This window comes from Urocampus carinirostris, chromosome 10 (genome assembly GCF_059441175.1).
Source record: "Urocampus carinirostris isolate Australia breed hairy pipefish chromosome 10, RoL_Ucar_1.0, whole genome shotgun sequence".
NCBI classification, from domain to species: Eukaryota; Metazoa; Chordata; class Actinopteri; order Syngnathiformes; family Syngnathidae; genus Urocampus; species Urocampus carinirostris.
Genome location: NC_142358.1, coordinates 21,799,085 through 21,820,909, shown reverse-complemented (window position 1 = coordinate 21,820,909; position 21,825 = coordinate 21,799,085). Strand labels below are relative to the sequence as shown.

The 21,825-nt window shown below is 39.0% G+C and overlaps 1 protein-coding gene across 1 annotated transcript in view; it reads right to left on the bottom strand.

Annotated features, from left to right (window-relative positions):
* Nucleotides 1-21,378, bottom strand: part of rap1gap2a (RAP1 GTPase activating protein 2a) — a 145,105-nt gene extending 123,727 nt beyond the window's left edge. The window contains exons 1-2 of the mRNA XM_088346420.1: nucleotides 21,294-21,378; nucleotides 17,954-17,989 (exon numbers count right to left, since the gene is read on the bottom strand). Of these exons, the coding sequence (XP_088202546.1) occupies nucleotides 17,954-17,989; nucleotides 21,294-21,337 (80 nt within the window). The 5' untranslated portion in view covers nucleotides 21,338-21,378. The remainder of the gene's footprint in view (nucleotides 1-17,953; nucleotides 17,990-21,293) is intronic.
* Between the last annotated feature and the right edge of the window lie 447 nt (nucleotides 21,379-21,825).

Below are 21,825 nucleotides of genomic sequence, written 5' to 3'. Positions count from 1 at the left end.
AACAGGACCATGGCATCTGCAAAAAGCAGAGATGCAATGCTGAGGCCCCCAAACTGGACCCCTTCCCCACCAAGGCTGCGCCTATGAATTCTATCCATAAAAGTTATGAACACAATTGGTGACAAAGGGTCCGACTTACTGCTGTCAATGCGGACCAGACTCTGGCACCGGGCATACAGGGACCGGGCATACAGGGACCGCACAGCCCAAATAAGACGTGCGGTACCCCATACTCCTTAACACTGCTAGTAACACTTTGTGTATATTTTGCCTTCTCATCATTAAAATATTTTTATCGTATTTGTCTCTTTTCCGTCTTTATGTCTTATGTGTGTATCCTGGAGTACTTTGCCTAAATCCTGTTGTAAAAATGTTTACTACGTTGTTATCAAGGACAATAAAGACAATATTAATTCACAATCATTCAAACGTTCATTTGACCTTTTTTGATTCCAAAACAGATATTTTACCACTATGATTCACCCCCATTCCAATTCTCATTTAAAATTGAGAATTTGAATTTTAGTTGCACATGATTAAATGGAAAAAAAAACTTAATACATAAAAAGACGAACTACTCTTCCCTCTTTAGAAAAATGACTACGGTTAGCTATTATCTACTCTAGCTGCAAGCATTTAATGTTTCAAATGAAGTGACCTCATTTGGTAAATCTTATTGAATGTTTTGAACAGCTCATTTCCACCAACCATTAGTATTTTTCTATTCCTCTCACGTAGAATTGTATGCTATAAATCCCTTGCAAATTTAAACCTTATGTATAAAGGTCGACTTTACACAACAATCAATTTTACTTTATCGAGGTATTTCAAAGAAATATGAAATGTAATAAATACATATGTAACTTAATACACGTGCTTTTATTTTAGAGACGAGATAAGAATAGTCATGGAAAAACTAAGAATCCTCATTTTTTTGCACGTGCAATTTTGTCTTTAATATATTTTATTGATCCCTGTTAAATTTTGGGGGATGATGGACCCATGTGGGCAAGCACAAACTAAGGCAGAGGTTCTCAAAACAATGGTGATTTTTATTAACAAAAACCAGGACCAAGGTAACAAACAAACTTGTGAGCACAAAGCAAATAACAAAATGCCCTAACAAGAACCCCAAAATTAAACAAAAACAAAACAAAAACTGACAAAGTTGAAATCAGAAACAATGACCATAAAGGAAACAATTGAAAAAGCTAGGAACAAAGTTACAAAGAAACCAGCAACAAACAAACAAACCCAACGTGGTGGTGGAAAAGAAAATAACCCGACAATGTGTGATGTTCAAAATTTCCTTATAAAGGGTTCAGGGGTCTGGTGTTTGGACACACGTGTGCCCAGTTCAAGTCCCTGTTGGGGCCCTCTGGTAATAGGAGGCGTACCAGACCCTTACAAATCAGATTCAAATGGAATTTGTGTCACAAATAGCCTGTGTTTTTTCAATTTCAAAATAATTCAGTTATCCATCCATCCATTGTCTGCACCGCTTATCCTCAGTAGGGTCGCAGGGGTGCTGGAGACCATCCCAGCTGTCTTCGGGCAATGGGCAGGGGACACTCAGTCACACCTTGGGACAATTTGTACCAACCGATCAACCTAACATGCTTGTTTTTGGAATGTGTGAGGAAACCGGAGTGCCTGGAGGAAGCCCACGCAAGCATGGTGAGAACATGCAAACTTGGCACAGAAAGCCTGGTAGCTAGATTTTCAACTAGGACCTCAGAACTGTGCCGTGGACAGACTAACCACTCAGCCGCCGTGCTAGTAATTCATTCATATTTTGATATAAACAGATTTGTACATTTTAATTCCATAGCCTTATTTAAAATTATAAAAAATAACTCTACACCACTACTCACTACTATCTACTATTATTACAACTTACTGGTCACTACTACTGTTCACTACAATTAAAACTGCTTAATACTACTTGCTTGTCACTACTACTGGTCACCATTACGCACTCACCAGTAACTATTACTGGGCATTATTACCTATTCCTATTCATTATAACTCACTTGTCACCATTATCTACTACTATTCACTCTTCCAAACTAGTTGCTACTACTGGTCACTATTGACCACTACTATTAATTAGTACTCACAAGTTACTACTGCTGATCAGTATCACCTACTGCTATTCACTATTACTCACTGGTCACTAATACTGGTCACCAGTATCCACTACTATTCATTAGTACTCAGAAGTTACTACGACTACTACTGGTCACTATTACCCACTACTACTACTGTTCACAAAAATCTCCGCTGTATTTTTTTCTCACTCAAATATAAACAAATAAGGCAGTTTTTCAGACAGACATGTTTTAAGAGTCTTGCTGCAACTGACCAATCTCCATGGAAATGAATCATACGCGCTAACCATCAGTCCTTGTTGCCATGGCAACAGACTTTACTCCCCATTGCTGCATTCAATAAAGCTTTTTAGTTGGAAAGGTAAATTTAATTTTTGCAAATATAATTACTGAAGGAGGTGACAGTTCTGATTCTGAGTTGGGGACCTTGAAGGGATGATTGCTTTCAAGTTAATTTTTGGCAAATTGGATTCTTAATGATATTGAAATCTTCAAATAAATAATCAGCATTCAAATCTATGACCTAATTTAAATAATTTAAAAATATACGCAAGGTAAAGTATGTTTTGTCGAGTGCACTGTGTCCTATCCAACAGGTGGAAAGATAAATTCTAGACAACACCGCTCTCTAGCGGTAAAAAGGCATTTGTTCAACCACCTCGTGACAGGAATGTTGTGCAATATCCCGGTTAAGAGCAATATTGCGGTTATTTACAGATGTCCTTGAGTTGATTCTAAAACAGTGGTATAGAACAAGTATTATTTTAAATATTTCACTTTATGTAATTTCCGTACTGTTACATGTTTTACATTGTACTGTTTACTTTATTTACACTTGACCTTATTTCCATAATTTTGTGCAAATCGAAATTTTTTATTTTTCATGTTGACTTGTTACAGTTTTAAGTGCAATATCCCGGTTCAAAGTGCAAAATCCAACAGTTTTTATTTCAGATTTTATACTTTATATTAGAAGTAAAAAAAAAAAATGTATTTCTCTTGTCTGACGACATTCCCGGTATCTGTTTTTTTGTATATATAAAGACAACAGTTGACCTAAAATAAGTCCTTATAGCACCCTAAGCCATTGAGGGATGTAAATATGTCATTTATTGGTGTACAACGCACATTTTTTTACCTGTGGGTGTGTGTTATACACAAGGTTTTAACTTTATTTGTTCAATGACTGATCAATGGAAACAATTGATGACCACATTCGCTAAGAATTTGATGCAACGGAATTCGAACCTAGGTTGCGGCGTTAAAAGTACCACCAGTGATATAGATGACATATTAGGTTTTACCTTATTATCAAACTATTTTAGTCACAGTACCAGAGACAAATGTTAGAGAATGGCGAAAACAGTAAGTCAATAATGTTTGTCACTTATAATAGAAAAATATAATGTAATTTATTGTCATTAACATGTGATATGCACAACAAAATAGAGAGAAGAAGAAAACCGCAGGTTCGAGAGCGTTCGGGCCCCAGTGATGTCGAATGATCTGCTCCCTGAGATTTGATCTGCAACCTCAGTGAAACTGTTTAAATCTAGGCTTAAAACACACGTCTATTTTATAGCATATGAAGAATCCTAAATTTTATGTTGACAATATCTGCATAATGTTTGTTATTCAAACATCCGTGGAAGCCTGGTCATCCTGGAAGGGGGATTCCTTCGTGTGCCGTCCCTTGTCAAGGTTTCTTCATTTTCCTCGTATTGAGGTTTTTGAGTTTTAGGGTTAGGGTAACCCTTTTCCTCATGTAGGTTTTGGATCAGGGAATAGTGTAATAATAGTCTGTAGTTTGCGATCATCTGTGGCCTTTGAGACTCCTTGTGATAAAGGGCTATACAAATTAACATGACTTGACTTGACTTGTTCATTCATTCATTATCCGAACCACTTATCCTCAGTAGGGTCACGGGGTGCTGGAGGCCATCCCAGCTGACTTCAGGAAGTGGGCAGGGGACACCCTGAACTGGTTGCCAGCCAGTCTCAGGGCTCACAGACACAGACAATTCGCTCTTTCACACCTAGAGACAATTTGGACCGGCCAATTAACCTGACATGCATGTTTTTGGAACGTGGGAGAAACCGGAGTGCCCGGAGGAAACTGACGCAAGCACGGGGAGAACATGCAAACTCCTCACAGGAAGGTTCCATCTCATGACCTCAGAACTATGCCACACACGCGCTAACCACTGCGCCGACGTGCTGCCCCATTTTTCTTGTTAATGAGTCTTTATATTGTATATTTATGCCAATAACAAGGGTGATTCTGATTATAAATATTATCTCTGAAGGCTTTATGAAGGAGAAGTGATGGGTTTTCGGTTCAAATAGGAGCTTATGTGCTCGTCAAAAACAAAACACTACCTCTAAATGATCTCATTTTCTTAGAAAAGGACATGTGAGGGGAGAGGAAATGCAACATCCTCCCTTTGGACGCTAGAGGATGGGTGGAGCTATACCACTTCCCATATACTTCAAAAATTATCTCTACAGCTTGAAACCACATTCTTTCACAGGTTTTTTTTCTCACCAAACTCAGTAGGAGGACATTTTTACTCAATTCATCTATACAAAATCATACATTATAGTATATTTGTTGCATGTTGCCGACCTCTGCTCATAATGTCTTTATCTGGCAAACACTGTTTTCACAATAGCTCTAAACAAACTAAAGGAATCAATCTGATAGTTGATTAAAGCTCAGTCTGTGTGTAAAGACAAATGATTGCTCGCTATGGGGCTTTATTAAACGATCAGCTTGAGTAAACATGATATCCAATAAACGTTCGGTCTAATGTTGGTACAGAGGCCATAAGTCGACATGCAATACAGAAGGTAGGTCGGGACACGGAGTAAATGCCATGCTCCAGAAATATCAGCAGCGCATTTGATCTTTGAAAAAAAAAAATGGGAGGTGAACACATTTACTTTGCCAACTGAAAATACATTATAGGGCTGGGGTCAGTAACCCGTGGCTCAGGAGCCCGCATGCGGCTCTTTAAGTGCTCCCGAGTGGCTCCCTGGCGCATGTTTGTTAACAAATTGAAAATGATCGAAGAGAAAATATATTTTTCCTTTACTATGGTATCTGCAGGAGGACAAAAACCTTTAACATTTTCCAATGCTGTAAAAAAGTGTGGAATAAATATTACATTTCAACTACTTTGGCAACTCTCTGCTTGTTTTCCTCTCTCACTTGTTGCCAGTGTTGGTGCCAAGCTCCGCCCCTTTTAAAGGCCCAGCGTCACAATATAACTCAATATCTCGCAAACACCTACCTGTAATTTCAACACAGGAGTCACATTAAACGAGTTAAAACACAATCTTGTCACAGGGACTACTTGTTAAGTGATTTCTGATTTTGTCTTTATATATTTGGAATTATACTTAGGAATACGATTTGTGTTTTGTTGCTCAGGTCTAAGGATGGGTGCGTTGGTATGGTACAAAAGAGAGAGAATATTTCGAGGGATCCGCCCACCAGTAGTAAACACGTCTCCAGAGAGTAGTGCTAAAGAGACTGGAGCTTCCTTCAATCGATTAATCAATCAATCAAGAAATAAATCAATCAATGGATTGATCACAAATCAATCAATCAATGAAATGAAATGAAATAAAAAATGAGATGAAATGATCTGCATTTATATAGCGCTTTTCAAGTTAAGACTTCCCAAAGCGCTTTACATTGTGCTTTACATTTCCCAATAGCGGCCGTGCAGCCATGTATGGCGCTAACCTGCTTATTGGGGGTATTTGGGGTTCAGTGTCTTACCCAAGGACACTTTGACATGTAACACGGAGGAGCCGGGATTCGAACTGCGACCTCTTGATCCCAACACGAGCGCTCTACCTCCTGACCCACCGCCGCCCCAATCAACCAATCAATCAAACAATCAATAAGTCAAAAACTATCATATGAAAATATTGCTATGACCACCATAAAGCTGGTATATTGCACATAAATCACTACTGTTGCCAAGTTGCATGGTAGTAACCAATCCTCAATCGGGATTATTATTAAAATAAGGAGGCAATTCAAGGCCCTTAATGGCTGACACCACTATCGGTGTGTAAGTGTTTAAATGCGTAAGTGTGAAGTAGGTTGTAGAACGCTTTGGGAGATCTTCAGTGACTTGAAAAGCGCTACATTAATCCAGACAATTTACCATTTATCATGACTTACTAGCTTTTGTCTGATATATGGTTGGTTGGTTGGATCCCTTAACCACTAAAGTCGTAGGGGCCCCATTTTCTGCGGTGTGTCTTGGACAAGTAGAGCCTGCAGGCGCCCGTCCCTCTCCAGGCCACATATGTTTCCACCAGGTCTCAGACCGGGGTCCTTTTAAGTGTCAGGCGAAAGTGCTAACCACTGGGGGAAAATATTTGAAAGAGGCCTGAGCACAGTGTAAATAATATTTCACAAGTGTTAGCTAATTACCAGTGCATGCATAATTGGTAAGGTCTCAGGGAACATTTGAAGTGTGAGGAGAAAATGAGTGAGTGGCTCAACCTGCTAGTCTGTTTTTAAAATTTCAAACTATAAAAAAATGAAATAAACCCTTATAAGAATCCTAAATAAGTGATACACATCTCACAAAGCTACAGGTGGTGTTCAATACCAGTCAGAGGAGGCAGGTGAGCCACTGTCTCACCTGTCATTGTGGAAGTATAAAATCCCAAATATAATAAATGGTTATTTATTGATACAGTTCTTTCGTATTTAACTTCACAATTTATGGATTTTCTTTTTCAATATAGCTGAAATTCCATTTACATTATGAATATTATTAATATAAATAGTATCTATTACTGTATTAAGAATCTACAGAGGCATAGTGAGGCACGCAATTCGCTTGCTTCATGGAAGAGGGCGATAGTGACACCAAAGATTCTGATTTGGTACACAACTCAGGCGCAAACAGTGAAATCAGCGATAGTATTAGCAAGCTAACAGTAAGTCCATCCATTCAGTATTTTTCTCTGCACAAACCTTGTTTCATGATGGAGGAGTAGCTATCTATTGATGCTTGTATTCAAAAGGAGCAGCATATAGACTTCATTTATAAGATAAGAAAAGATTATAAAGGTTTTATTTCTATGTGTTGGTTTGATGAACACGATTTAAGTTAATTCATTTGTAAATCTGACTGAGCCACAACAGACATATACCTTACGTCACTGTGTAAAGTACAATATACAAGCCTTAAATCATATATACCTTAAAGCAGGGGTTGGTAACTGTTTGGAGTTGTGGGCCAAATTAGGTTAAAAATTTGGCCAAGGAGACAAATTCAATATATTTAATTACTGAATAAATCTACATGCAAACATCTATATGATCTATGTCCTTATGCCTGTCTTAGTTTCATTAAACTGGTTTTAAAAAACTCACAGTTAAATAAAAATCATTTTTAGCTCCCTTTTTTGATTTTTAGTTTTGTAGTGTTACTGTAGTTGTATTATTTTTATTTTCCTCGTAATATATTTACAGTATTTCCGTAGATTTTTTGGAGTATTTCTCTCGTAATACTTTTGAAGTAGAATGTTTGTGTTGTTATATTACTGCTGTTGATTTTTTGTAGTAGTTTTTTTAGTTTTGCAGTATTTCTGTATTTTTTTGCTATTTGTGTAGTTTTTGATGGTATTTCTGAGGTCTTTTGTTGTATTTTGCAAGAATTTGGAAGTATGCAGTAGTATGTTCATATTATTTCTGTAAAATTTCCGTAGACATTTTTTGTAGTAATACTTTAATTGTATTTTTTGCAGTATGTTTGTTGTAAAGATTTTGTAGTAATATTTGTGTAGTATTTCTGTTGTAAAATTTCTGTTGTAATATTTTTGTATTAAGTTTTACTTTAGTGTGAATTCTGTATTATTATGTAAGTTTTTCTGTTGTAATATTTCTGTAGTAGAAATCTTTGTATAATATCAGTACTGTAGTAGTATTTATATAGTGTTTTTGAAATCTTTCCATATAAGTTTTTTTGTAGTATTTCTTTCACATCTTTTAGTATTACTGTTGCTGTATTTTGTACCATGTATTTTGTTATATTAATGGATTAGTATTTTTGTAGCATTTCTGTAGTAATATTTTTTTGTTGTAGACACAAAAAGGAATATTATGGACACATTTACTACAAAGAATAAACATTTTAGTTCTTTATTTACCATTGTATATTGCTATTGTCATCATATTTTGAACAATTTCCTTTAAGGAAAAATATTAAGGAAAACTACTCAGTGTCATCTGTTTAAAATCTTCTTCACATAGAAATACAACTCTGCTATTCACATCTGCAATTTCTTGTTTCAGTTCCAACTGAAAACCTCTTATCATGACTGTGCATTATTGGGTGCAATAAAAAGGATGTCTTGATGCAACACAACATCCCACTTAAGAAAATGTGTAACCTAATGAAGCGCGTGAGTCATCCATTAAGCGTCAAGACGGGAAGGATGACGTGCAGCATCTTTCTAAGAAAAATCACACTGGACGATATTTGGGGAAGGCCCAGCAGCGAATCCACTTCCTGAGTGTTATATTAAAAAAAAAAATAACAATACTAATAATATCTCATCTCATTAGCCGTACCGCTTATCCTCATTAGGGTCGCGGGGGGCTGGAGCCCATCCCAGCCATCTTCGGGCAGTGGGCAGGGGACACCCTGAACTGGTTGCCAGCCAGTCGCAGGGCACACAGGGACAGACAGCTCATTCGCTCATTCACACCTAGGGACAATTTAGACCGGCCAATTCACCTGAAATGCATGTTTTTGGAACGTGGGAGGAAACCGGAGTGCCCGGAGGAAACCCACGCAACCCATGTATATATATATATATATATATATATATATATATCTCATCTCATCTCATTAGCCGTACCGCTTATCTTCATTAGGGTCGCGGGGGGGCTGGAGCCCATCCCAGCCATCTCCGGGCAGTGGGCAGGGGACACCCTGAACTGGTTGCCAGCCAATCGCAGGGCACACAGGGACAAACAACCCATTCACTCATTCACACCTAGGGACAATTTGGACCGGCCAATTCACCTGAAATGCATGTTTTTGGAACGTGGGAGGAAACCGGAGTGCCCGGAGGAAACCCACGCAAGCACGGGGAGAACATACAAACTCCGCGACAATAATATGCTACAGTAAAAGGAACGTCAATTGTTTGGAGACTGGCCTAAGTTGTAATAATAGTGCAGTGAAGGTAGTGCAATAACAAATTACGGCAAAAAGAAATCCCCCCAAAAAAATCCAAAATAAGTCCAAAATAAGTCCAAAATAAGTCCTGGATGCAAATCCGGAGATAGCTAAGCGGCGTACTCATGGTAAATGTGAACTCTCTACCAAATAAGACCTATGAACTGGCTGTGCTGGTGAAAAACATCAAAGCGCACAGGGAGTGCAGTTTGCTGTGTTTTACGGAAATGTGGCTCACATTCTAGGACCCAATTAGAGCCAATTTACCCTTTAGTTGCATTACTGGCTGTATTTTCTAAATATTGTACTTAGAATGTACTTCAGTTCTCTTGTTGACATTGTTATATGGTATGGTATTTTTGTTACTTCGCCGCTTTTTGTTTTTTGGGGAATATAGTTCTGAAACAATTACAGTAGAAATCTTTCTATTCATATTTTTTTTAAATTCTGTTAATCTTTGCAATGCATTTTTTAAAATAAAAAATTGAAACATTTTTAAATCCCTAAAATGTTCGTAATGTGTGTGATTATAAACATACTAATGGGTGAATGCAGCAAAGCAGCGCAGTGGTTAGCAAGTGTGCGGCACAGTCCTGAGGTCATGAGATAGAACCTCCTGTGTAGAGTTTGCATGTTCTCCCCGTGCTTGCGTGGGTTTCCTCCGGGCACTCCGGTTTCCTCCCACGTTCCAAAAACATGCATGTTAGGTTACTTGGCCGGTCTAAATTGTCACTAAGTGTGAATGAGCGAGCGAATTTTCTGTCCCTGTGTGCCCTGCGACTGTCTGGCAACCAGTTCAGGGTGTCCCCTGCCTTCTGCCCAAGATATTTGGGATGGGCTCCAGCACCCCCGCGATCCTACTGAGGATAAGAGGTGCAGATAATTGATTGATAAAGGGTGAATGGCTCAATAATTCAATGGTCATGACATTTCCAAGCAAAAATCTTCTATATCAGATCAGTATCGTCCCCTGATCGAGTGAGAAAATACCCTGTATCGCCCAATCCTAGAAATCAGCAACAAGATTGACTTCAACTGAAATTATCTCTTGAAGTTTAAAACTAAATCAGAGGTCAGTTTTCTGCGAGCAAACACAGGGTCCTACAATATTTTGAAAACTTATGGACAGAAACACCATTTACAAACAAACAGTACTCAGACAATGTAAATCAGAAGAAGTATTTTGAAATAAAACCGCGTAGAAAAATATCTGCATCCAGCAGTCACTCACCATAGCTTGCGGGGCATGGTCACACAATAATCGAATGGCGATCTGCCGAAGCCCGCCCGCGTTTCATCCCCTCTCTCTACCTTAATCCCTACTTGCAATATTCATCAGCACCGCCCCAAGACAAAAACCACAAAGAGATGTTTGCTAATGCACTCAGTTGGAAGCTACAAGCACACAGGATTGATTATACAGCTAATAATGAGACTCCAAGGAAGAGGGATGTTCTCTTTGTAGTCGAGCAGCCGGGATTAATATCACTGGGGGCACAAGGAGGGATGGGCCCTAGAGCACACACTGATCCCCTTTTACACGTGGGTTATTATCTGGCTATCTGTCGAGCATCCTCTATACAACACAGACGAGCTTTTCTGAAATCACACTTCTCTTTTTCGTTTACATGGTAGCTCTAGATTGTATTTTGTGCTTTCTCTGCTCCGTTGAGCCTTTTTCCGGAATCAAACGGCCAGATCAAACGGCCGTCTGCGCACAGAACTCAAGCAATAGTCACGACGCACTCATTCATATTCAATGCCGCTGACCAGGGAGTGAAAGAGACAGGTGTGAGCATATACTCAATATGTCCTGGTGTAACGACCCTCAATCATGCGCGACACAAGAGTTCACAGTCACCCGGATTATTGCCTGCATTCAATAAACAATACAAATAAGTCAGGGCGTCTGCATACATCTTCAGCACGAGGTAATTGAGCTGAAGGTACGGCAAACGCAGAAGCCCATAAAGTGCCAAACGAAAAAGACAGTCGCACACGCCCATGGCTTAATAAATGAATGTGGTACCAGAATTTTAACAGTAATGCAACAAAAACACAGATTTTGTGAGAATTAAAAAAACTCAAAACAATCAAATTTGAACTCTGTTACACTGGCACAAACTGCAACTAAGTCAAATTTTATAATAAACTAACAATGTCAATAAGTCACGTGGAATTAAAACTGCAGTAAGAACTACTGTATTTGTGTGCATGCATATATTTTATACCCTTACGGTCAAAGTTTGCAGGCTTACTTAAAAAACCTAATCGGATACAGTTACTAGTTACCTCTTGAAAAATGTAATCAGAAACATAATCCGAATACTATGATATTGCAGTAATTTTACTTAATTAGTTTGGGTTTACTTTTGGATTACCCCAATAGCAAATATGCTAATAAAAGACAAAATAAATAGAAACATAATTCAGTCATTTCATTCACAACAACATATATGAGCAATGTAACTTTGAACATTAATTGGAGGAAACCAAGGTCAGGTACAGGTAGTTGCTTGTAGTTTTACAAAATGTGCTCAAATATAAACCATGTGGTTTAGTTTATTGAGCAAAAAATAAAACACTCTCTTTTACATGGCAAATAATATAGGCTATGTTTTAGTTCACAACTTGAAAATAATAGACTAGACAAATTTATAGACAAGCATAAATTCACCAACAAAGGGCAAACAGATCAACAACAATGGCTGTTATTGATGCGTTAGAAGACATTTCCAACAGCATAGAAAAGAGGAGATACGCAGCTGGGATATTTATTGACTTAAAAAAAGCATTTGATACCATTAATCATGATATATTATTCCAAAAAACTCGTATGATATGGCATCAGCGGAATGGCTTTGGGATGGATTCAAAGTCATTTAAATGTGAGGCAACCTTAGGTCTGGATACTACATCTGGATACTAGGACATCTGTTGTGGAGTACCAAAGGGTTCGGTCCTGGGTCCAAAGTTGTTCAATGTATATTAAGAATATATCTAATGTTTCAAAACCATTTAAAGATGACACTAACATTTTCCATTCCAATGATAATTATGTTAATCAAGCAACAAATATTAATAGTAAAATCATAAACCCAAAAACATGGATGGATATGAAAAAGTATACTAAAGTGATATTTTTCGGTAATCATAAGGTAAATCTAGACCTGGTGGTAAAAATGGATGGTGTTGCCATAGACACTGTGTCAGAAATTATTTTTTGGGGAGTTACATCAGACAATACATATAACCGGGAAACACACATTTGACACATACAAACTAATGTATCTAAAATCATTTCAATTATTAATAAGGCCAAATTATTTTTAAACTATGATGCATTGTATTTATTGTATTGTTCTCTAATTTGCCATATTCAACGTACTGGGCAGATCTCTGGTGAAATAATTACAAAAGTTCACTCCATCCCCTCTTATACTCCAAAAACGTGCAATGAGAATTAACACAAGGCAGGGTAATGTAATCACACAAATATTTTATTTTTGAAGTCCCAATGATTAAAACCGTTGTATCTGGGGGAGTTTTCCACTTTAAAACTGCTGTTTAAACTGAACAAAGATGTATTGCCAGATATCATCTAAAGATTATTCACCCAAAAAAAAAAAAAACATTGCTCAAGGGTATGTAGTAACTTTAAGATCCAACCGGTGAGAACCACCAGGAAAAGTATGTGTGTCTGTATGTGGAGTAAAAGCTTTGGAACAAATGACAGAATGCGCTCAAACAATGTCCAAATATTCACCTATTTGAATCCAGGTACAAAAAGATAATTATCGTAAAAGTACAGATAGGAAAAAAATGTGGTCCGAATGAGATTTAGAAATCAAGACCATTGTATATCTTAGGCCTAAAGCCCGAATCCGACCCAAACAGATATCAGGTCGCGGTATAATACCCGAGAGCTGGGTCCACATAGATTTTTTCAGGCCTGATCCTACCTCTCAGTGGATGCAACAGTTATATCCATCTATATGTAATGTTAGTCAAGGCTTAAGAAAAGCCACATAAAGCACACAAAATGCAGGACACAAAGAGACTAAAAAACGAGCATGTGATCAAACCCCCACTGGAAGCATTTATTCAATAACGAAAATAAAAGTCATTATCGAGAAGGGTAAGTAGAACGGACTGCTGAGAAGAGAAGAGATACTTGAGAGGATAGTTTAGGGGTAGCGAAAGTCTTAAAAAAAGGTTTTCGAATGCGTTGAAGATGATGCCTGGTGAAGTAGGCCGTGGAGGGGACTGCCAAGGATGGGAGACTTCAGAGAGGAACTTGGGAAAGTGGCCTTTGGATGGCGAAAGTCTTGAAAAGAAGATTTGGGAGTACATTGAAAATTTTGGCCTGTGAAGAATATCTTGGGATAAGGAGGACGACTGGTGAAGAAAGTATTGGGAAGAGAAACGTGTCGTCTTGGCAGGGTTCAAAGACAAGTCAGAAACGTACAGTGGGTGCAGTGTGCACAAGAAAATCTATCCAGCGCAATGTTCCCTCGAATCTGCGTGTGTGAGTTTTAGGAGTTTTTCGAGAACCGGCTTCTTCGGCGCTTTCGGGTCCTAAACTGCTCTTCAGGTTGTTTTTGCCTCTTTCATCCCTATATCACCAAATATTATGTAAAATTATGCACAAAATGACTTAAAGGAAGGGGGAATAGAACAAAAAATAAAAAAATACCAAAATGAGAAAGTAGTGAAAAGCTGGGAAAAAAAGAAACCAAAGGAAGAGAAAAAAGAAGGAAAAATTCAGAAAAAAGCCAGAAAAAAATAAAAGGAATAAATAAATTAAATAAGTAAATAAAGAACAAAAATAAAAAAGTAACAACTAGGAAAAAATAAACACATTGAGATTTTTTAAAGGGAATTAAAAAAAATAAATGAAAAAAAACAGGGAAAAAGAAGAAAAAGTTCATGTTGCATTCAAATAATTTCCAATTATACCAAGTCAATCTTGTTGCCAACATTGTACTTCCACTAAAAAATGTGATTAAATACAGTTCTGTATCGTACTACTAATGATTTAGTTGCCACACTTAGGATTGCTGTTGCACACTGTTGTTTCAAGCGCAGCTCACCGACTTTGTGTGTACGCTCAGACCCGTGGAAAATTAGAGGGAACATTGAGTGGGTGCCCGGAATATTTCTAGTAGAGGGTGGCTAATATGCTGATTGCGGGCAAATGGACAGGGAAGTGGAGAGAGAGAGTGGAAAATGGGGTAACGGTGCAATCTCTTGGAGAAAGGAGGGACTGCAAGCGCAGAACCATGACACTTGTAAGCAGCAATGGAGGCCACTTTTGAAACAAACAAGCCCTGTGCTTTAATGATTTTGGTTACAAACATGAATAAAATATTGTTTTATCATTGTCAACATTTAAATGCGGAACGGCATTGCTCATGCTTGCCCATCTGATTGCACTTGAAAAGGTGTGCATTAAATTGAATTGATCGCAAAATAAGTTATTTGTGTTTCACCATGCATATAAATGATTCACTAGGATTGTTCCAATCAGCGCCCAGGGAGCAGAAGGTGGTTCTCCAAATGGTTTGAGTGTAATGGCACTCTTTAAGTGATGAAAGAATTCCCCGACATATTCAAAAAATTGCAGAAGTGATTACTTTAAAATAAAATGCTACGCACTGAGAATGGGAAAGTGGAACTGTAAGATGGCAAGCTAACATTGTATTGCATGCATTTGTTGACAACTCAATTCTTTAATTATTTTTTGCCAATACATGTGGACTTTACATAAATCCCCATTCACGTGCGCGTTAGTGGGTGTGTGTGTGTGTGTGTGTGTGTGTGTGTGTGACTTAAAGGCTCTGAAACAGCTGAAGTGATTTTCATGAAAATTTACACAGTCGCACTTTAGGCCTTTGGGTTTGTTTTTAGCTAGGTTTCGTTTCAAGACACCCCTAATAAATACCAACAAAATAAATAAATATCTGCTTTCGTGTATAAGCGGCTCAAGAGCTGCATACGGTCATACTGCTCTTTGGCACTCCCTAGTGGCTCCGTGGAGATATTTCAACAAACCACGGCCCACATAACCTCGGTCAAGTAACGCCAAGCCCGGCAATGCCAGGCGATTATGCCTGCCGCTAAACAGGTTAAAACCACTGATTTAAAATATAAATAGCGAACTTAAGTGAGGAGTTTTAATCTTTTGACCTCACTGAAAACCTATACAAAAAAAGTTGGCACAAAGAATTGTTTTCCAGTGAGTTACATTACAACAACGAGTATGCAAACGTAGTTATACAGATACAGTCAAACAAAAAAGCCACTGCAGGTCATGGTTGGCTCTTTCTGAAAAAAGTCATAATACAAATACAGTGTAGCTCTAAAATAGATTTATCTTCCAAGGGGTGTCACAAAAATGATTTGATTTGATGATATTCATTAGACCAAATCACAAATGTCCCTTGTTGCCCTTAATCTAGCCTAAATAATGTGTTTCTACCTGTATGGATTTTCCTTTCTGATATAATGGCAATGCACATGCTTTGCCTATATTTGACAACGTGTGGTCATTAGCGTTCAAATCTTGTCAGAGAAAAACATGCCGTATATCCTGCATGCGAAATTTAGTAGGAATAAATCAATTTTGTACCCACTGCTGTTATTTTACAAGCACCAATGAGTTAGTGGGTCAGCTGTGGAGCAGACCATGTGAGTTTAATCATGACAAAAATAGCAAGTACTGGAGATGACACATATACTTTGCCAATGAGGCTGATTCAGAAACCGACACAGTCAGACTACTGTATTTTCTGGGTATGCAGTCTGGACACTAAGAGAGTTAATATGGACAAGTGGATAAGGACAAAATCGTGGGCATCATTGAATATCACTACGGAAACCACGAAAGACCACAGGTGCTTCACACTAGGGGTAAGATGGGGTCTGAAAAATCCAGCTCGACCCGGCCAGAAGGTATAAAAGCCAGAACCATCCTGAATCAGACCGATTAACTTGATTTGAGGGACTCTGCCCGAAGTAACCCCGTAGCTTTACTTTGGCACTTTGGATGGCTTGCGCACTCCAGCTAAAGAACGCAACTGTCATGATTACTGATGTGACTCAGCTGTGCCCGCTCATTTGGCATCAACTGCCGCGGGTTCTGATTGAACCCAGTCCTGTCAATCCACTGTTGTCAGTCCGTCTGTGAATCTTTGTGTATACTAGGCAAGCCTTTTTTGACCCTGACTCCTACCTGTCCTGTTTTGCACACGTCTGTCTCTGGCTACGACCCGTTTTGATCCTGACCACGTCTGCTCTCCCGTTTGTCTCCGGCTATGACCTGTTTGGATCCTGACCATGTCTGCTCACCAGTCACCCTTTTTGTTCCCGACTACGTCTACTCTCCCGTTCTGGCTTATGACTCGTTTCCGACCCCGACCACGTCTTGCTCTCCCAGTCCCGGCTATCAACCAGTTTTACGCCCCTGACACCGCCATCACTCGCTACGGAAGATCCACTTCCGGGTTTGGATCGCAATCCGAGTACTAGAGCGACTTGCTTCCCACGCCCAGCGAACACCGGATCGTGGGCGCAGCCCTGCCTCTCTTTTTCAATAAAACCTATGGTAAACGCAAGTGGGTCCTATTTTGGTCCTGTCTGGTCGTGATAGCATCTTCGGGTTTCACTCTGGCTCGTACCTTTAAATCAATTGTGCACTTTGAAGTGCAGCACCAAATTAAACATTGTGGCATCGAAGTGCACATTTTGGTAGAGTGGAACGGAATTGAAACTAAATGAATTAGCACTGAAAAAAAAAAAATCACTGATTACATAATGCACATCATTAAATGTGCAGCCGAAAAGCAGAAAGAAAGTTTGTAAAGCTTGCAAGCTATTGGCGAGAAGCAGAAATGACGTCTGATGTAAGCCACAGAGAGGTGGAAAGAGGAAGCGGCACATCTTCTACTGTGACACAGAGAATGGACATTTCTTTGGATTTAGTGATTTGGTGTTAAACTGATAGTTTGGTAAGCATGTTCTTTATGATAGAGTTATCTGAATAATATAACTTTGGCGCTGAAATGCACACTTTGCCGCTGAACTGCAGTGCCAAAGTGTGTTACTCAAATGAAAACACTTCAGAAAAATAAAAAGTCAAAAACAGTCATCTAAATAATTACTTGAGTCATAATTACTTCATTATTTTGGGATTTTCTTTTTTGAGAATTGGCATGGTCTCACGACACACTAGTGTGCCCCGGCACAGCAGTTGCAAAACCCTGCCAAAACCCATTATCCTATAAAATGACTTACACGATGCTGTATATAATGCATTGCTCGCACCGGAACTGTGAAACGGACATCTGTGTACAGTTGGATTAAAAGTAAGATCTTAAGCCTGAAGACCAAAACCCGAGCATAGTCGGTCAAAATCACCCCCTCTTTCTCCCGAGTCCTCACAAAAAATATATGAAAACTCCGGTTTGCTTCGGGCCGGCTCGCTCAAATAAGGTTAATGTCGAGGTTGGGCTAGGTTGGGCTCAAGTACCCGCAGGCCAGGTCGGATTTATTTAGGCCCAATCTTACCTTTAAGTCAGAGTGCTTCATTGTAGATGGACAAAATCCATCTGAAAAACTTACCGCGTTTTCAATGCTGACAAGCTCGATTTGTCAATCCTGTAAAGAAATATGAGAGACACGACGTTAATGAACACGATTCCCTCGGAAGCATCAATTCCATTCTCAACTTTTATCCCATTTATTGGACACACACAGACAGGAGACCCACTCTATGAATAATAAGGAGATAAGAAGGGAGATTTATTACTTCATCCGTGCGTCACAGTGTTTCCCTCGGGTGCTCAGTCAACGCCATTAAATGCCCCATTCCCATTTTACAACCATCTTATCCGTATGTTCTGCTATATTGCTTGCACTGCTAGTGCAGCGGTCTCAATCTGGAGCTGATATTTTGGATCATTCTTGATGAGCTCGCAATAAAATACGATTCCAAAAAGACATGTTAAATGAAACATGCTTCTTGAAAATATTGATGATCAAAATAGTTTAACCCCATTTTTTGCTCATATAATCAATCATGTGGGAGCTTGCAATCTGTATTATGCAGAGACAAATTAATTTAACTAACCAAATACTGTATTTACCATGTCCTTGTTCAGTTGATACTTTACATTTGTTTTATGGTTTCCAATTTTAAATTAAACTGTACAAGCTTATTCAAGAGCAGGGGTGTCAATTGTCATTTTAACTCGGAGGCCACACGATAAAACAAACATTCTCTAGTAGATTAGAGAGAAAGAAAAAGAGAGAGAAAGAAATAAAAGAAAGAGAGGGAGAGGAAAAAGAGACCGGGTGGGACAAAAAGAGAAATGGAGAAAGAGAGAGAGAAAAAATGTGAGAAACAAAAGAGATAAAAGAGAAATAGTTAGGGAGAGGGAAAAAAATCCAAAGATAAATAGAAAGAGAGAAGGAGAGAAAAGAGACGGAGAGAAAAGAGAAGGAGAGGAAGAGAGAAGGGAGAAGGAGAGAATGGGAAGGCAAGAGAGAAAGAGAGAGGGAGAGAATTTAGAAAGCGAGAAAAGACAGACGAAAGGAAAAGGAAGAGAGGGCAACGAAGATAAAAAGACACAGAGAGAGAAAGAGACAAAGAGGAACAAAGAAAGAGAAAAAGAGACAGATGGAGTGAAAGAAAGAGAGAGAGAGTGAGAGAAAAAGGGTAGAAGAGTGAGAGAGAGAAAAAGATAGAAAAAAATACAAGTACAGCGTTTGTGAGAGGCACCTGGCTTCGGCAACATAAAGTGGATATATTTGAACCTGCAGCTCGTTTTTGTTTTGCGCTTCTCTCAGCGTTGTCTCGCGGGCTGGATTCAATGCCTTAGCAGGCCTGATCCAGCCCGTGGGCCGCCTGTTTGACACCCCTGCTCTAGAGCAAACAAAATGACCATTTTTTGAAAGAGTTACTTGTGGATTAATAATTTTGTATGTCTAATGTGTTTTATAAAAAATCAAGCATAACTGTGTGGTGGTGGAAATTATCATTGTATTGTTAAATTGATTATAAAATATATTTAGGGGGTTATTTTGGTGTTGAATACTAATAAATAAATTCAATGGTTTTGATGCTAGTATTTCATCACACTATTGTATAATGACAATAAAGACGATTCATTCGTCAGTTCATTCATTCCTACTGTTACCTGGTGCGTGTAGGCAATAGCAAGAAGATCATTTGAAATGCAGCCTTCACAGATTGATGGCGCATGGCATATACCCCAGGCGAAAATAATGCGCTGCGTCTCTGACCAAATAAGCCCCAAAGTAAGCCCCGATTTTCCATGAAAGCCTGGCCGAAAATAGTGCACTCTTATTTGGTGAGTGGTGGGCAGAGATAGGCTCCGAATCAACGCAGTGAGACCCCCTGTGAGGGTCTGGGCCAATGACAATGCACTGTTTGCCGACTGAAGGAGTCCCGGAGATTACAATATTGCTACCCTAACCCCTATACCACACGTTTTTACTAGCGCGCATTGCTCTTGTTCATACATCAGTGAACATGTGTGGTTGTAACTTAGTTCAGAACGATAAAAAAAAACAAGTTTTGATTGCCATATTTACCAAATCATTATGGCCGCCATTAATTGGGTCTCCTAGATGTTGTCAGGTTATGGGGAAAGCTCAAAACAATAGATGTTGCATCATATTTACGATATGGTGCTGAAAGCCTTCACATTTTGCACTTTGATTTTAAATTATACATCATTCTTGTAATGTATTTGTGTCATGACCCACTAGCGTTGCGTTTTAGTAGAAGAAAGAGAAAGGTTTGCGGCCACGATCCGGTAATTGCTGGACGCACAAAGCAGGTCTCTCTGAACGCGGAAGTGGCTCTTCCGTGGCGAACGATGGCGGTGTCGGGAACGGAAAAACGGGTGAGTAGCCGGGACAGGTGTGCAAAAATGTGGTCAGGGTCAGAAGCGAGTCGTAAGCCAGGAAAGGAGAGTAGACGTGGTCGGGGACAAAAAGAGGTCGAAAGCCGTGATGGGAGAGTAGACGTGGTCAGGATCAAAAATGGGTCGAAGGTTTGCCTAGTGTTAACTGAGGTTCGCAGACGGACTGACCACAGGGGACAGATAGGGGTGGGTTTAAATAGGGACAGGGAGCCAATCACAGTCTGAGGCAGTTAGCGCCAAAGGAGCAGGCACAGGTGATTCATATCATGACAATTAGAGGAAGTGGTGTTTATGTTTTTTGTTTAATATTATTCCTTAATGGAATCTTAGACCAGCAGTTATGTGATGCTGACTTTTAAGTTTTAAGTCAAAGTTCAGGTAATGGTAATAATATTTTTCTATTGTTGTAACATTTTGTTTCTGGTCTGAAAACAAATGGCACTTGACTTTGAAACGTTTGTGTTTGCATAGACTAAATTGCTAAGCAGAGTTCGATGATGGTGGTGCCTGGTTGTGAAAGTTATGTATGGAAATATGCAAACATTTAGATCTACAGATGACTATACACATACGTGTACAGCTATACAGGAGTATATGCCTGTCAAAGTTTATAAGCATTTGTATTGTATTGTTGTCCTGTTTAATTTAAAACAATGATTTATTGGCAATTAGAGGGAATCTTTTCTTGACATGTTTGGAATATGTAACTATCTAGTTACTTTCAGAGTAACATATTACTTTCTAATTTGGGCAAGTCTATGTGCATGTTTTGTATGCGGCAATAATGAAACAATATGCAGCAGGCGGAGAAAAGCTCCTTTCACCGGACTGAAACAGCGTGAAGACCTCCACTCGTCCTTCCTTCCTTCCTTTCAACAAAAGTCCTGAACTTGCCCTTCAACATTGTTTCAATATAAAAAAACACTCTTGATTGGAATAAACATGCACAATATGCATACATGAACCTAAATAAAAACATATATACATTCATATATGTATTTATATCATACCATCCAAAGCCTCCAAATGACACGCTTCTCCTTCTCCTCAGCATTTCCGTCCAATTAAATCCCCAAGTCCGACTCTACTGGGAAATAAGTCTGCGAAATATGGCCTCGTCTCCCACTTTGTTTCTACATCCACTTGTTTGAGGCTCTTTTATTCGGACTTCCCCTGTCGGCTGAGTCAGTTTCCTGAAATGCTGCTCGCTTTGTCTCAGCCAGTTAAACAGTACCTGAACCATACAGGTACAAAAACATGATGGGTGGTGGGGGAGGGTCAACTGCGGGGAGGGGCTGCGATAATGCATCTGAGCCTGAGGGTTTTATTCCCACACACTCCTTTAGGTGAATTTGAAACATTCGGTAAAAGAAAATAAATAGTACTTGCATAGTCTGTGTTAGGTGACAAACACACCAGATTGTTTTAAAATAAAAAGACATTTCAAGATGTAAAAACAAATAATTATTTATTAAGTGTGTCAAATATTCATGAGACACAGCAATAAAAGTAACTGCCACAAGGTTTGATTAAGGGGAGTGT